General features: G+C 41.5%; 1 protein-coding gene across 8 annotated transcripts in view; it reads right to left on the bottom strand.

Moving 5' to 3' along the window:
* Positions 1 to 18,270, bottom strand: part of FAT3 (FAT atypical cadherin 3) — a 337,712-nt gene that overhangs the window by 21,993 nt on the left and 297,449 nt on the right. For all 8 annotated transcript variants that reach the window (XM_063148845.1, XM_063148837.1, XM_063148840.1 and 5 more), the window contains 3 exons: positions 14,585 to 14,719; positions 13,406 to 13,563; positions 5,413 to 5,881 (listed from right to left, as the gene is read on the bottom strand). In XM_063148845.1, coding sequence (XP_063004915.1) covers positions 5,413 to 5,881; positions 13,406 to 13,563; positions 14,585 to 14,719 — 762 coding nt within the window. The remainder of the gene's footprint in view (positions 1 to 5,412; positions 5,882 to 13,405; positions 13,564 to 14,584; positions 14,720 to 18,270) is intronic.

The following is an 18,270-nucleotide window of genomic DNA, read 5'->3' as shown; positions in this document are numbered from 1 at the left end:
TACTGGTTGTTTTATAAGGCTTCTCTCATGCTCCTTCATCAATCTGAGTCCCCTCTGCATAGTTAAATCTCACCTCCTCCCTGTGGCTCAAACAGCTGCTCTTACTGCTCTCTTGGTGTGTCTCTACCTAGAGGAAGAGGTGTTTTTCACCCCAGACCTCACTGAAGAGCAACCTGCAGTGAGACAGGACACTCCCCAGGCTCCCTGCCTACACCTGTGTTTGCCTGGCACTTGAGAAGCAGAGGCAGCGGCACAAGGCAGGCACGGTGCCATCAGCAGATGGGGTGTTGTTATGTAGTGAACATCTCTGCTGGTAGCATTCCCAGCCTGAGCATCTGAATGTCTGTCTATCTCAAGGTTTACTTGGCTTTATTAAAGAGGATGCTCCGAACTGCTGCCAATTTTTTTTTTTTTTTTTAACATGTGTACGCTCCTGTTTCTATCTATCCCATGCAAGACAGGCTGGCTTTTATCTGTTAATGTGCTTTGGCTTTTCCATTTGTTTCTCTGTATAGTTTCTCTCCCTGCTGTGCAGCGAAACCTGACAAACTCAATGTCCAGAAATTGCCCTGCCCAGGACATTGACCACTGTGTTACACACCAAGTTAACTGGTAAGAACTACTGAAGGTGAAGAGGACCTCTCCCAGCATTTGTATTTTGGTAGGTCTATAGTCAAACCAGGCCACCTTCAAGTACTGCGTGTTCAGCCATCCACAGTCCTGCCAGCCTGGATTTAACTTATCTGTCTTCAAAGAGATCATTGCCTCTTGCCACTTGCTGGTATGAAAATGAACCTCAGTCTTTGCTGAACCAGTGCTATGAGAAGATTGGCATGCATATACTTTTAAAGTGAGAATTCAAGAACAGATGCCTATATTCACTACATATTAAAAACATTAAGCACCCCTAGTCTAAAAAAGCTTAAAAAAAATAACTGAAGTGCATTTGGTATACTCACATCATAGTATGCTGGGTTGTTTACATGTGTGAAAAAGCAAGATCAAGAACATTAATAAGACCAAGTCAGTTCTGTGGTATTATTACACTAATTTTTCCCTTATTTCTTTTTTATGAATTACCTGATCCTCAAAACCAGCCGTGAGTAATGTTGCCAACAACATTTAAAGCACGTGTTAAACCCACCACCCAAGTGCCATGTTGCATTCTCCTCCCTTTGGATTTTAGCTCTGTTCATGAAAAAAAAAAAAGAATTGAAGAAAAGTGGAAAGTGGGGAAAGCAAAATGACTTTATGTCCCCACACTCTGCCCACAGTCCTTGACTCAGTAAATATTTCCGCTCAAATGCTTCATGTTCAAGTAAAATCGCCTACTCATATAAGCCATTTACTTTAATCAAAGCCAGATGTATACAGGACTGATCAAATTAAAAGGAAGTAACTATACTTATAATTGCAGGCTTTACAAGCATGAGGTTTCTCTCTGTGGTTGAGAACCTTGGTGCAGTCCTTGCATGCGATTACAGTAAAGCTTTCTATTGCTGAGATTGCTCATACTGTTACTCATGCAGATAAACATACATTTACTATTGGCAGCCCTGCAAGTGCCACACTATTATTAAGGGTTGTGTGACATTTCCCATTTTAAGACCTCATATTGAGCATCTTATAGCTTAACCACACTTTAAATACTTGGTTGAATTTTCTTGGGAAATTTCAGTTCAAAGAGCTAAGCTGTTTCTGAAAGTCATGTTGTTCGTCAGGTTTCAAAATGCTAACTTCCTTTAAAAATAGATTTACTGACCCATACTTATGGATAGGGACTGAAAAGTCTGGAAGAATGTGGCCTGTACTTCAGGGCTGTGGTTTCCACTGTCTCCCAAGAAAACTGTCCTGAGTATGTCTCTTTCTGCTAGGAGTCTCCTGAGCTGTCAGACCCAGTGAGTGCTCATCCCCCTCTGCCAGCCCCTATTTAAGCATGCACTGGATCTCCCCATGGGGTCTCTGGACAGACAGTCTCCCCTCTTGTACCACTGACATCACTTGGCCAACACTGTTGCCTGACAGCAAGCAGAGATTCATGCCCTGGTCACTTTCTGCTGGCTCAGAAACCAGAGTCTGAAAGCAGAGAGGCTTTTATGTACTCTTGGAGTTCCCATCTGAGCTGTCTGTGCAGGCTGAGATCCCCGTTCTGCTCTGTTCCATATGCAGAGAGGTCAGGCAGAAAGAGGCACGGTGGGTCAGCTTAGCCCTGTGCCAGCCCTGCTTGGGGGCAACACCTCTGTGGTCAGTCCTGAGCTCTGTGCAGCCCAGGCACAGCCCTGCCCTGCGCCAGGAGCTGGGAATGTGTCCATCCATACCCTAACAGCAGCAGCATGGACACACTCCCAGTGCATACAGAGCATTTCCCCAAACAGGTATATCCCTATTCCCAACCACAGGATGAAGTGAAAGGCAATTGAGGCAGCTTTTTAATAATGGTGAACAGGGCAGTAGGCATTCCTACTGAAAGGAAGATCTCAGGAACAGAGACAGAATAGAGAATCTTAGATTCTCTATAATAGGAACACTGTTATGGAGTTTGCATCGTAGATGCTCAAATTATGCAAATTATATGCAAATTAGACATGGCCTCTTTGACTTCTGGTATGTAGCCAGCAACTCTTTCATGTTAAAATGTTGGGTAACCTTTGCTTGACTGTTTTTTTCTTAAGTTAGCTATAGATCTCAGCTTTCTTTTTCTCTCTCCTAATTTTCTTGTAAAGCCCAGTGGGTTGTCCATAACTACAAGAATGCTAACAGTATATGAAATCTGCTTTGTAAAATTTGAACTAGAGGGTTTATTTATTTAAAAAAAATCTTAAAATACTCTCTGTTTAGGAAAAGGAACATTATTTTCCAAAAACTGACAAAGGAAGATAATATCATAGAAAATATTAGTCAAGAGATCCTGCAGCTACTGAATGCCCTGTGATTGGGAAAAGGACCTTTGCATGGTATATTTTTGCATTCTTACCCTCACCACAAAAGAAAAAAGCTGCCATTTTCATTCTTAAGAAAATTCTTTAAAAAATGAAGTCTTCTATTTTTTCTTTCTTTTTTAAATGGAAGTCAGCTGCTAACATCCATGTCAGCAAGTGCAATGGTTGACGGTTCTTAAAAGCACATTTCAATTTGCGGCTCTGCTACTAGGACTTGCAATGCTGATGGGCTCTTGTGCTATTAGAATTTAATTATGTAGATTTTCAGCATATGGAGGACACTAAGAGCAGAACTGCTTTGCCTAGTGGAAGCAAAAATGCCCATGCCCTCTCCTTAAGGGCTGGGCTGTAGAACCACCGACATCCAGTCAGGGCCCATTGCACTGGAATTATGGCTTTATAACAATCCTTTATTTACACACACTGCTGAGACAGTAAAAACAGCAAACAGATTTTTTGACGGCAGGCAGCCAAAACATCCCTGCAGGGCACATGCCCCTCGCCGAGGCAGAAACACAGGCAAGTTAAATCAGTTCTGTGCCTGCTTTCCAGCAGCGAATTTTGTTGATGTGAAAATGGTATTTGCCATTCCAGTAATAAGATGGGCCCAAACTTCAGGGCCGCTTGTTTCTCCCTTACCCCGTATCTCCCCTCAGTTTGAGTTGGCATGCACACGGTGCTGGGAAAAAAAAAATATTGTAAGGAGTTCTGTTAGAAAGGTTTCAATTTACTCATCATGAAATTGCTGAGCAATACGGTAAATAGACTCAAATAAAATCAATAGAAGGAACTGTTCTCATGCTTCCTAGGATGTGAGGCGAATGGTTAAGCTCATTTCTTAAGCAGGGACTCTGAATCAAAGCCAACATACAGACATTCCTGTAAATACTACAGCCATATTTCATAGGAATTTCAAAAATCATGCTTAGCAATTCTTCCAGTGGCTGCAGCATCCTTCTGTCTCAGAATTATTTTCTTTTGCCCTTTTTATGCAGCCCTCCTTTTCTCTCCTTCCCTTGGTAAATAAAGACCCTAAAGGACAAACACATACGCAGCAACTTTTCTCCTCATGTCCCACAACACATCTTGAATTGCCAGGGCTGTGCTTCATTCCTTCTAACTGTCCTCCCATTTCTTTCCATCAACAGCACAGCTGATAGCATCCCTGACGCATCATGGGAGAAGAGGTGGCTGAATCAAAACCAAAGACCCAGAGGGGAAGCTGGCTGAGACAGCCCAGCATGGACAAATCCACATTTTCAGGACTTACTTTATAGGAGTGGGGCTATCCAACTGAGAAAATTATCACAGTTTTGCTCAGATCTCACCACATGTAGGTCTTGAACTGATCTGAAGTTTAGGCCTAAAAACTCTGTGTGGTGGAGGGGACTCAGAAAGGAAATATGCAAGTCAGGCTTAAACTAATGAAAACCAGAAATAATAACTATGGGTGCAAGGGAATTGCATGGACACATTAAAGCAGAAAGCCCTGGGACAGTGGTTAAATGCTCCATAAAATAAGAGTTTAGGTGGGAACTTCCCTACAGACCCATGACCAAAACTCACTGACAGTAAGTGGATGGAAAGCTCTGAACTTTCAGAAAACTCTCTGTTGAGCAACCTCCTTTTCAGAGGAAGTTTTATTCTGCCAGAAAAGGTGTGCAATGCTGCATGCTACTACAGTATGGGGAATTGGAAGGGAAACTCCTACACTGCAGAAAGAACTGCCAATGTTATACATGTGGGCCATTTGCTTTTCTCCTGCTAACATGCTGACTGTTCTGGTAACTGGTGCACTGCAGTAAGTCACTGGTATCAAATGACACAAACCACCACATAACTACTGGATAGGAATCTCCACCACAAGCACAGTCTAAATCAATGCCCTATAAAATTTGGATAATATTACTTAGACCTTAGAGCACTCAGGCCTCCGAGAAAACTGTAAAATACAGTTCAGGGGGTTTATAATGGGCCCAACTTGCTATTTTCCATGCAGACATGTAATGAAATAACTCACTTCCAAAAGGACGAAGGTGTTTGAGGACAGCTCAGTAATTATTTGTGACAGCTTCGGAAACAGAGTAAGGCAACACTGCTGTTACATCTGTGATGGACATTTCAAATCACCATCTTTGTGTACAGCCCTTAATGCTGTAAGGATGCTGTAAATGGATTCTGAAAAATCCAGCTGAACATTACAGTAATTGTAATTCTATTGGTTTCTATAGAAATAGGATTATACTAACAGCCAATAAATCAATTTCCTCCTGGAACACTAATGCAATAAGAAGGGGCACCATTTCACTGTTATTTATAGAGCAAACAGCTTTTACCCAATTTGCAATACCTATCAGAGTTTTATAGAGTTCATGAGATTTTTCAAGCATGTTGCTGCATAAAACCATCTCTGGCAATAAATTACAGAGGAAAACGGGGAGGGGGAAGCCCATAAAGTAATGAAAGCATTTACCACCAGATGGCACGGCAGTACAGGTGCCGCCGTTCTGGCAGGGGTGTCTCTCGCAGGCATCGGGATACAGGACGCAGCCCAGCTTCAGTTCCGTCAGGCCGACCACTTCTGCGAAGCTGCTGCGCTTGTTCTGGAGGGGCAGCTCGTTGTTGTTTAGGACCACCGAGTCCAGGCAGCCCTGGAAGCCGCTCAGGACCTGCGTTGTCCTCTTGTCAGTCAGGCTGCGGACGTTATCCACCTGGACCTGGGCGCCGAAGTAGACGGAGCTATCCGTGCTGAGCGTCTGGAAGTAGAGGGGGGCCTTGCGGCGCTCCACGTAGCTGTCGTCCAGGGTTAGGCTGGTGAAATTGCGGTTCAGCTCCAGGAAGACAGAATGCCAGCTTCCATCGTTAACGGCCCTTCCAGAAATTCCCAGGATTCCTGGACCACTCCCGCAATCCAACTGGAACCAGAGTTTGCCATCGACGATCTGCAGGAGGAAAACAGAAATCAAACCGCTTCCGACGCTCAGCTGTCTTGTAATACGCTCTCACAGAGAAAATGGAAGCAGAGAGAATTTCTACACTGTCTCTGCACGCTGTTAAAGCTGCTCTCCTACATGACACTAAAAGAGCAAAAAGCTGTGCCTTTATCATGAGCAAAAAAATATAAGGTGGAAAATATCAGCTTACTTTGAATTTGCCTGAAGTCAATTACTGCAGGAAAACTAAAAATACAGAAAATCATATGGGTGCAGAACACAGGTGAAAACTGGGATAATTTATGTTTTGTACTGAACAGGATATGGATTCGAGGACCCTTGTTCTGCTCTTGGCTCTGCTGTCGAGCAGCTGTGTCTCTCTCAGCAAGTCTGAGAGCTGTGATTCTGCTTCCACTGGCTGATGTTATCAAAAGGACGGTCAGGGCACAGGATCACCTCTTAGTGTTTGAGAGGCTTGTGGCAAAGCCAAGGGCCACACTTTCAGCTGGTGATGTTAGATACTCTGCTCATGCAGACAATCCTGTGCTTCTATAACTTCAAGGAGCATCTCAACAAGGTGTGGATTTTCCCTTAAGCATCATAAGTTTACTATCACTAATTACAACAGTAAGATACTAGTTGACCAAAAGTTAGTTATTTCCCAAAGATGCAACACAACCTGCTCTGTGCATACCTCACAGATGGCATAAGATGCATCTTGATTTTCTTTCTTTCCTAATATTTATGCGGGACTCATGGATGTAGAGAGTTTGTATGGGATTTCTCACTCTCCCTCCTGTCCCTCACTCATCCCAAGTCCTCGCAAAGAGTAAATCTGTGCTATCCTGCTGGGGCAGGCAAAGTGCAGAATGAGGGAATGGATATGAAGTTCTGCTTTCCTGATTAGCAGTTTACCCCAAGATTTTAGGCTTCTCTAACAGATGGCATATAAATTTAAAATGGCTGACAAGGTTGGAAATAATGTCTTATGGCACATTAATTGGATTCAAGTTCTCTGAAAGCCCTTCCAAGTATTTTACCTTTATGTCATGCTCTAGGAAGTATTTATTTCTGCAAACCCCATTTCAAGACAGTTCTGTCCCATTATTTATCCCCCTGAAAAGTTCAGGTGCTGTGTCATTTTTCATCCGTCCAGGCAGCTCACATGGTCCTCTCACTGGTGTATCTGTTACAGAGACTGACTGCTCCCCCCAGTGAGAGCAGAGTTTCCACAGATGTCAATGCAAGGACCCCATAGAGCTTTGGTGGCCTGCTGAACTGGAATGGAAAATGCAGATGTGAGGATGCTGCAGTGTCCATCTGCCTTTGGCCATTTTTGGCCATTTCTAGCATGAACAGTCAGATGAAGACATCCCTTGGCATGTGACTGTGTGCTCAAACTCTTCTCAGACAGTTTCCCTGATGTGGCTTGAAGGTAAACTGGGAAGTTTTAATGTACAGGAGCAGACCGTGTTGTCTGTCATTATCAGCATTTTATGTTCTCAGAGGTTGAGAAAACTACCAGGAGAAAAGCTAAAGGCAAAATCTTGAGATCTGTAGATCTCTGGATTTCCTTCTCCTTTGCAAATCCTTTGTTTCTTGACTGGCTGACTCTGAACTGGAGCTCAAGCCAAAACACACTGGGCAATCGGGATAAAACCACACCAATCCTCTGCTCGGTGACTGCTTGGCAGCATGGACACAGAGGTGCCAAGCATGGGGCAAGCTCCTCACAGATGCCAGCTGCCCACCTACTCTGCATGGTATGAGGGGGTGTAGAGGAATGAATACACGTAGCAGGAGCCAAGGGATGGAACTAGAATTAGCCCCTGCTAAAAAACCGGCTGTTTTGCAGTCCCTGATCTGTAGGATGTAATGAAACTGAGAAGAAATCAAATCTATGACTGTAATACACGCTCAAGGGATGGATGTTGCTTGATACTCCTACAGCTCAATCAAATAAGGCTAATGGATGTATAGAATAATGAGTCTGGATCATTTTTCATTAAGAAACATTTTCTTAAAGGACTCAAAACTCAGCTGTAAACAGTTTCTGTAGATTGAAATTGGGTCTGTTAAAGCATATTCTCAGGAGGAATCTTGGTAAACAAGATGTCCTGATAAACAGAATTTTTTCTCTCCTGAGATGGAGCATTAGTTTCTTTCCTCCCTGTGCTACAAAACACTCCATAAACATTGAAGGTGCTGCTCAAAAAGTGTGGTCTGTCTCACCAGGAATACAAATCAAACAGAAAAATGCATGCCAATACATTACACTTTGAAAAACAGCCATCACTGGATAAGCAGATAAACTTGCTGCTTACTTAAACGGCTCTTTCCTATGGAAACTCTTCTACTGATTGTGTATAATATACATATACCTCCCCTATGACTACTTATGCCCTGAAGGACCTACTGCCTGCATGTCTATTACTCTTACTCACAGAACATGTTTTTCCAATTATCTTTATAAATACAACACCACATTTAAGCACCTGGGATAAATATTACACCATTTGTATACAGGAAACTATGATCTAAAAGATTTGCCATTAAAATATGTTTTATACATCTTTCTCATCCACTTTTATTTCTCTTTACCCAGCAGATGATCTGACATGCACAGTAAATATATATTGTCTGAAGGGTTAAGTTTCCTTCCTGTTATTGAAGAAACACGAGTAACCTCTAACTAGAGTGAAAGATGGAAAGGATGGTCTGATGCTTACAGTACTAGCCTAAGACATGACAGATCTGCATGGGAACCCACACTCTGCAACATTCTTCCTCTGAGATCTCAGGCAAGCCATTAGTTTCAGGTCTCCATCAGTAAAAGAGGGGTAACGTCATTTCCCTACCTCACACCACTGCTTTACAGATACATACATTAAAGACTCTGTGACATGCCCAGATACCCCTAGCAATGGGACCATAAAAGCACCTCCATTAATCAGATGGTCGTGGGCCTTTCTGTAGAGGAGCTAGGAGGAAGTATTTGTCCCCTGATGGACCTCGAGGAGGAGTAGGGAGAGCAGGAAGAGCTGGCAAGGAGCAGCTGCTGCAAAGGGCTCCACTCCTGAGTAATCAGCAGCTGGACTGGCCACGCAGGGAAGAGAAGGTTTTTCCACCTAACAGGTAAAGTTGCTCTCCCCACTCCTAAGCACAGAGAATTCAACCATCACTCAGCAATTAATCCCTGGTGTTCCTGTGATTCCTTGTAGCCACTGAGATGTCAGGGTCACTGCTCAGTCCTCAGAGGGGGTTCTTTGATTATAGCCTGGACCAAGAAAAGCTGAACTTCACGCTAACTGAGGGACATTCAAGGAAAAAATATGGGCATCCAACGAAAACCAAGGCTCTTGTCCAGGCTCAGCAATTATCCAGACAATAACCTCAGTGGCATGGTTGGTCTAGTTGAGAGCTGATAGCGTCAGACTGTCAGTCCAGCACTGAATGTGTGCTATTGCTTTTTTCATCCATCTCTGTAGTGCAACACTGCAGAAAGCCTGAGTTACTCTATATCACAGCAGAGACATGCAAACTTTGCAACCCCTCACCAGCGCAGCCCATGGCACCAGCAGAGACTCTCTGCACCATAAAAGCAGAGAGATACTGCTTCATCCTAGCTGGGCAGAAAATTCCCACAAAGCTTCCACTTCCCAGAGCTTCCTAGACTCAGGGTTTAGTTAATCTTAGTTATAACAATTATGACAGGGAGGTTAGTGTACACTTAAGCATATATGCCACAAGATCTCACCTGCAGAGAAGTTAAAAGAACAGTGAAGACTCCAAAAGCCGATGCAATCTGTTACATTTCAATAATTTCATTCAACGGGCAGAATGGAGCCAAACACATACTGTAAATTATATTAGAATATTAGTCTGGCTAAGATGTTTGGCTAACATCCATATTTGTGTATGTATCAACATAGGTAATAAAATGATCAAATGGTTCTTCTGAGACCACCTCCAGCTCACACAGTCCATCTGCAGTCAAACACCATGGATACATACAGCATGCTGCCTCCTAATCTATCTGGGGAAATATTTCGTTAGCCGAATTGCATTTCAGGTTCGTTTGTGTAAAACGGTGTATTTAATTAAAACATTACACGTTTCAACTCCAGCCACAACTGGGATCATATCCAAACTTCAGCCCTATCCAGCACAGGCCATGCAGCAGTAATGCATTAAAATGTGTAACACACACTTAGCTAAGCCACACAAAGTTTCACATTAACTGCCTGGACCAAAGAACATATGCTTGCCCTTCACTGTTTAGCCGCTATATTTATGGCATGATGGGAAAGTCTTTCTTTACCTATTTTTAATCCTTTAAATTTCACAAAACAAGATGAATCTCCATTATATTCCTTGGGGAAAAAAAAAGGAACTCTCTTCTGCTATGGCCTAGTAATGCTTTAGATGGTTAAATCTTACTTTTCTGAGTTAGCTGCTACATAGGTAAAACGGAAAGAGTGGTACAGGTTTTGGGACATGCAATCTTTCCAAAGGAAAGGGAAAAAAAAAGCCAACACTGACCTGCATCTCAATTTGCTTCAATTGCCTTATAAGTAAGAGAATAGAAAAAACAAAACAAAACAAAACAAAAAAGGCCAACCTCTCAAAATCGATGGATGAGTTGCTTTATTTGAAACAGCTGAATAAATAACACCCTTATTTTATTATATCAATAGAGCGTAGCTAGTAGGCTTTCAGCAAAGTAGTAGACAAGCAGTTTGCTCTATGGAATTGATTATTCATCCAGGAAGGACACTGTCTTAAGATTATGAAATATTTCCATCCCTGGAGTTATCACAAATGTATGAGCTTCCAAAATTAAGCTGGTCATTTAAACACCAAAGGCATATTGCAGCATTAATTTTTAAACAGACTGCAATGGCAGAGACTTGCTTCAAAACAATCAATGCCACTCTGTGCCCCAAGAGCACAGGTGTTTCTGCCTGTCCTCCCATGGGCTCATACCTTGTGGGTCTAAATTTCTTCCAACTCTGCCTTTATTTGAAGCTCAGAGATGGTACTGGGCCCTCTGGTGCTAATCCAGCAGATACTTAAGTAGATGCTTAAAATTAAGGTATGTGAATAGTTCCAATTGGTTTCAAATATAGGAAGTTAAGCAAGTGATTAAGTGCTTTGCTGGAGTGATGCCAGAGTGCTCAAAAGAACACAGGATTTCAACCTTTATCCTCTATTTGGAAAGCATCTCCTCATGTTTAATTTAATTGAAAGCAATGCTCAAATGATAACAACTTCACATTTATGGACCTCTAATTAATCTGCTTAATGGCCTCATTTCTGAGTGCCTCCCTACCTCCCAACATATGTACCTGGTTAAAAGAAGCCTTACCTCTGGTTTACAAATGAAAAAATGTGTGTTTAGGAGGTCTAAGCATAACTTCCTTGAAAACACCTGAGTCAGGGGTCCCCAAAGTGCAGTCCATGAGCCATTTGCCATCCCTGAAGAGACCTGACAGGGCCGAATCCCTTGAGCATGATGCCATTTGTCTGCCACAGAGCACGTTTTTTGAGAACTTAGCCTGATATTCCTCGGTTGAAAGACATTCACAAACTAAACTCTGACAATTCCTGATCTTTTAAGTGACACCATTTCTTAAAACTACCTATGCTGAATGTAATGATTTTGTTTCCTTTAAACTCCATGCATGCAGAAGCCTAGCGCCAGATCTGGGAAAAAGACACTGCAAAAGTGAATCCTGCCCTACTGAAAAGCGGAGCATGAGGCTTTGAGAAGGTAATTCCCTATGTCCTCCCCTGATCAATGCACAGGACAAAGCAGAGGCTTTGCATCCATACGCAACCATGGACCTCACTCATCAGATATGTGAGGAAGCAGCCGCATATGAAGCTCTCTACTTTCTCTGTCTTTGTTTCTTAGACTTAGAGAGCAAACCAACTTGACATGGAGGCTGCTGACTGAGATTGGAGCACAATAGCCACAGCTCTTGTCACTGCTCCATAAAGTATTATTTTTAACTCAGCACCTTTCAAAGAAAAATAATTAGGTGGTTATGTGACGTGGGGACTGAAAACATGATTCCTACCTCACAACTACATACTCAATTCAGGTGACTGCAAAGGGCGGTTTTCTTACTGGTTTGGATTTTTTTTTTTTTTGGTTTTTTTTTTTTTTTTCTGGTGTGGGTTTTTCGTGTGTGTGAGGTTTTGTTTTAGTTTAATAGTAGTAGCATCAACTTTTCTATTTTGGTGGCAAAATTTCCCTGCTTCAGCTGGATATTTTCACTCAGTTGTTTATGACGTGGATATGCTGTGCTCCTTAATGATGAGAGCTTTATACACAAAACTCTAGCAAAATGAATTCTCCTATTACCATTCTAACTCCAATTCAGGCCATCTCTGTATCATCTCCTATTGTTTTCAAGTGGCACTTTCCACCAGGGCCATTGCTTTTTTCCCAGGTATTTTTTGAAATTACCAAATTGCAAACATTACCTACTGACAGATGCTAAGAGCAAGCATGATGAGGACTTCAAAGAAGGTCTTCCAACCTGCAGTTTTGCTTGTTTTGTTTTTTTAAACAAAAACACATGCTTGAAAGTTCAAACTGCATTTCTACGTGTCTCAAAGTAGAAGCTGTCTTGTGCAAATCTGAACAATGCTGACAGTTCCTGGTGAATGACAGACAGTACTCTTGCTCATGAAATACTTCTGTTGAACAACTATAAAATTATTTGCTACCCATTAATAACTCATCTAGCCGCTTTAACATTACCTAAGCATTCAGCCAAAAGTACCCTAAAGATTGCAAATACAGACACAAAAGGCTCTGTGCCATTTCTTTCACTGCTGAATTATAGAATGTGGCTGAATTACAAATGTCAATGTTTTCATCTGGTACCTTAGAGGCTATAGCAGAAATACTATATGTGCAGGCTCTTGGATGAGCCTAGTACTCCCTCTCCATCCAGCATTTGCCATTCCACAGAAACAAAAAAGAATAAAAATGCATGGAAAGCTTATCAATTAAATATTGATTTAGTATCAATCTCCACTGACCCCATGACTCTCTCAAAAAAGAATCTTAATCCACAGAGTGCAGAGATTTTCATATTCAGTAGGAGACACATTCCAAGCAGTTGGCTCCTGGAATTAGCTCACTAACAGTGAGGGCATATCCTCTAACCACAGACAGGACAGAAGGGAAGAACAGCAATTCCAGCAGGCTTCGTTTTGACTACATAGTCATATAAATGGCCAAATCTTACATCTCGTGCAGACTGGCTCCTGCACACAGACACACATAATGCGCTTATAATGAACAGAGCCCAGTGGGAAATTTTCCAAGTAAAGTACCACTAACAAGCTGCTTTTCTGATCGTTGCTGCTGCTGCTGAAATTGTTTTCCCTGTTAGAATCAGAGTTCATCTTCTCCATCTACAGCTGAGATGAGAAAAGCATTCCCAAAATCAAGAGCCAAGAGAAAATACAGAATTGAGAAAAACAACTGCAGAAAAGATAAGTTATTTTAATTACCTTCAGAATTATACAGGGATTCGCTCTGGTGTACATTATAATCCCGTTGCTTTGCAGGGTTCGCAGTCGGAGAGCCAACTTGAATTCCTCTTTCTTGCTATTTTCAGAAACACGGTATTTAATGTAGCTATTCCCAGCAAAGCTAAGGGAAGTGTGGCCTGAAACAACCATTTTGAAAAGACACATGTGCTTTTAGTGATACATAAAACAATTCCTCAACTGCTAAGTAATTAATGAATTTATAAAGTTTATGAGAATGACTTGGAAGAAATAAATAAAACTCATTTTTGATGAGAGAAAACAAAGCTGGCATCTTCTACAAAATATTTCTGCATTTCCTTTTTTTAAACTATTTTTCAGGGGATAGAGGAAAGTTCTATTTCTCCATATTTAAAAATAAAAAAAAAAGGGGTTTCTCCAAGTATTCAGCACTTTTCAGCTTATACACTCCTGGAGGCACCAGTCTTGCCTAACTGATAACAGAGGGAATCAAAGATGACCACACCTGTACATCAGGCAGCTGAGTTCTGGGTGTCAAGTTACGTGTGGGCAGGTATCAGCCAAACCCTTGCAATGAGTCCCCTGCAACCACTGCCCAGGACCACAGTTCAGTATCTGCTGTGCTTGCATCAGGCAACCAGCACAAATCCTCTGTCCTGCAGCCTGGCATTCACTGAAGTCAACAGAAAGCTCTGCTTCACTGCCTGTCCACCTGGCTCTTCATATCCCAGGGAACAACACAGATGCAGAGAACTAGCAGATGTCCTCAAACTTTCTTTTTGGGATAGCATAGTGTTTTCATTAATAAAGGCTGGAATTTTGGTCATCTAAATAGTAAGCAGAAGAGTTAATTATAGAGCTTTGCCCATGGGCAGGAAAACATCTGGCATAACATTTTCTAGGAAAAATCCTGTTTTCTCAGCAGCCTGTTTTACTGAGCTGGTATTCGAGCAAGCCAGTGGGAATTTCCAAACAGAAACTGGATCACAGCCTACATACAGCCCCTTAGCCATAAAGACAAGTATTTATAGGGCTTATTACACACACCCCCCAGTGCCCGTGCTGAGATGGGTTAAGCAGTACATTTTCTGTTAACTTCACTGCTGCCTCTGCCTGACAAAATGAGAATGGCAGCACTTTACTGTCCAAGTTTATCCCCTGTTATGGCTGTGAATGCACCTGAACACTCGCCCAGCTTTCCCGGCGGGCACTGGCAGATGAACGGTCTCCGGTTGGCTTCGTAGCCCACACACTGCATGTCCCCTGGGCACGGCTTCTCCAGGCACGGATCCGTGGAGCCTGGACACAGTGCTCCTGCAACAAGGTAAAACACTGTCAGGGATCCACAGTGTACAGCATCATCTGCTGCAACACAAGAGTAATGAAAGACCATTATTGATCGCACACTTCAGTACAAGCAAAAAAATGGCTTAATAATAATAACAACAAAAAAGCCCCAGCAAACCTTCATAGAAAGGAACAGCTTTTGGGCAAGTACACAGCAGAACTGCAATAGTTCTTTTCCAAAGACTGCCCTAAACCCCACGGGAACATATTATAAAAACAAACTATTATGAGCAGTAACTGGTTTATAACTGTGTGTGATAACTCTCAAGCCATTCTTTCTCCCACAAAGCTTCCTGCATGAGGTCTTTAGAAATATGAGTGAAAAAAATTGCTTGAAGCTATGCACTCCTCTTCCCCCAGCACACCCATGAGAAGCAAATCTAAGGAGGTAGAACTGGTCACAGCCCCAAGCCTGCCAGAGTTTAGGAAGCATTTGGACAATGCTCTCAGGAACATGAGGTGATTCTTGGTGGTCCTGTGCAGGGCCAGCAGTTGGACTTCGACGATCCCTGTGGGTCCCTTCCAGCTCAGGATATTCTGTGATTCTAAGCCATGCTTGGGCTACAGTGACACCTGGATTTTTCATTCTCATACTACACAGGACATGCTGCCAGCTTCACCATACAGCACATGCAAATTTGCCCTCTCCCTGTGTTCCTTCTGACATTTCTGAGATCATACCTCCTATCCAGCTTGCCCAGGCTACCAAAACCTGCCATCCTTTTTTGCAATCTGCAGAGACAGAACTGTACTGACTTTTAAGTTTGCTTAAAATACTTGAGAGACACAATTATATGTAGCTTTTTCAGACCCCCCTAAATTCTTTACATCTATCATGCTGAGCATGTCAAGGATTTACTATTTAAAGCCTATCAATGTCAAAAGAATTCTTTGCATTTCATGGGGTATAGCTAAAACTTCAATGTAACTTTTCAAAGTGTCTAATTAAATCTGTTTTGATTGCCCTAATCTTAAAAGATTTGCGCACACTGTCTATAATAATACAAAACATGATACAATTATTGCTGCTTAACAGATGAATTTTCAGAAGTATGTGAATTCCACAACAGCTAGCCTTTTCTGGGTTGAAATAAGGTACTTGGGAGATGCAGGGTCAGTTTCTACATTTGGGCATCCAGGTATGGAAGTATGAAGACTACTTACGAAAGTAGTCTTCAAGTGCAGAAAAAAAGGCACTCCTGCCCTTGCTTTTGTTGATTTGCAGCCCCAGCATGAATGGAGGCAAAGGCACTTGCTGGGAATCAACAGACACCTTTTCTTTTGTTTATCAAGTTAATTTATCTAAGACATGTAGGTGATAAATTCAATGATAAAAAACATCTTCCTACCTATTGCTTTCTGAATATTGGCAGTTCTTGTATATTGCAGAATCCATATTGTAGGATCCTTATCAGATTCAAAAACTAGTTTATTTTTTGAGCACATTATTTTATTTACAGTTTATAAAGGAAGGAATCAACCTGTCATGGAGTACATCTCCAAAAGTAATGAAAGGAAGAATCTTACTGCTCTCACACTTTTGTACAAGCCAAGCAGGACTCATAGTAAGCATAGCTGAAATTACCTGACACTGTAAGTATTTTCTGGGAGAAGAAAAATTACTACTGTAGCTTTCAAAGTGGACATGGGCTGACTACAAATATGGCAATTACTGTAAATGTCCTCCTTGATGTACAGCACAGTCAATTTAATGTTTAACATCCTCTCCTCTTTTATCAAACATTTGTTTGAGAGGTCTATGGAGTAAAAGATTTACAGTACTGCCTGTAGCACTGTTAGAAAATGATGCATGGCAATCTTTATTAATCACATTATTAGGTAACATTAACAGGAGTAACAGCTGCAATACACAGTCACACTTTAGGCCTTATAGAACCAAGAAAAAACTGTAATAGGGTTCTGGACTACAGATTATTATTTCATGTAAATGTAAGATCTGTAGAATTTAACAGAGAATATGATGTTTTCTATACTTTGCTTGGTTTGGCTTTTTTTTTTTAGAATAAAACTCCTAATTTCTTAGAATTCAATGGCAAGCAACAATTATTTCTGAAATTAAAACGGGTTGTTAGAAATTCTACAGGCTGCTTTTTATTTTCGCCTTGGTTGTTTTAGCTATTTTAACTCATTCTTATGTGACAATTACACAGCCTTCTAGTGTCAGCAGAGTATATCTCTTCTTTGAACAAACTTAAACCTTCAGTGAGGCTGCAATTCAAGTGAGCCTCTGTGTAGCTGACAGACATGCCATTTGGACTAAAGCCCCACAGCTCGTCACTGTGCAGCAGAAAGAGACACTGAGATTTCCAAATGTGGCTCTGCAAATTTTCACATCCCCCAACCTATGACTGTATCCTTGACATGAAGCAAAAAAGGAACAGCTTCCTTTGTTATCCACCTCTGCCAGGGTTTTTTTTTATCTGATTCAAACTCTGATTTGTACTTTAGAGCCATCCTTTCACATTCAGAAAATATATGGAAAAGATCTAACGTACTCTGTGCAATGGTGGAAAGAACTGTTTATCCTGAACGGCCAAGAATACTCCTTCTGGTAAACTACAAGGAAACCAACTTTTTATTCATCCTGCTGCAGCAGGATTTCATAGCTGTCACAAAACTTTAAAATATTCAGACTTGCTAGAAGTGCTTTATGCCTGTCTGTATGGTTATAAGTACATAAGCCACAAATCTGCATTATTGCATTGCCCCAGCTAACACACATTTTCAGGCTGATTTCACAACTATGAGGAGCAAAATTGTAAAATTGTTCAAGGTTACGTTGTCCACATCAAAGATTTACAGCCTGAGTTTAAATAAAATTATTCTAATGTTGCATTTCCACTCCAAAGAGCAGTCTATTTTCCATCCAATAAAATATTCAAGAAATATAGGTTCAAATTGATCTTTTTTTTTTTCTAGGCAGGTCCAGACAATCTGCAGCATTCTCTTGAAACTCACATTAGTATTAATAAAAACTGTTCTTTACAAGGTACCACAGAAACACACGAGTTAGCATCAAGCAGCGCGTGGCAGGAAAAGGTGGAATAGACCCACTTGATTTTGACAGATCATCTTCAGTTTAATTCTCTAAAAGAAGATAAAGGTATTTCAATCTTCTAACCAATATACTGAGGCAGAAAACACTGTTCCATTGCAAGAGGAGAGATTTATTTAATTCCTATTCCCTCCAAAAATGAACACTTCTAGGATTGTAAATATATTTTGAAAATTGAGTGCTTCAAGAATTTTAACTTCAGCCTTGTGATATTAGGTGGTTTTCCATCAGCCCAGTCTCCTGAATCTGTATGAGTACTACAAAGACTCTGCTTTTTCACTTATATGAGAAAAGCTTGAAAGGAGGGAGATTCCTGAAAGCTGGAGCTGCAGGAACACAGGGACAAAACCTTCCTTGGACAAAGGTGACATGAAACAGAACACAGCCAGATCTAACCAAGTTATCTGCAGTTCTCTGTTCCCAGCACAGACCTTTTCCTTCA

Source organism: Melospiza melodia, chromosome 2, assembly GCF_035770615.1.
Source record: "Melospiza melodia melodia isolate bMelMel2 chromosome 2, bMelMel2.pri, whole genome shotgun sequence".
In the NCBI taxonomy this organism is placed as follows: domain Eukaryota; kingdom Metazoa; phylum Chordata; class Aves; order Passeriformes; family Passerellidae; genus Melospiza; species Melospiza melodia.
The sequence above is the reverse complement of the archived record's forward strand: the minus strand, read 5'-3'. Positions and strand labels throughout refer to the sequence as shown.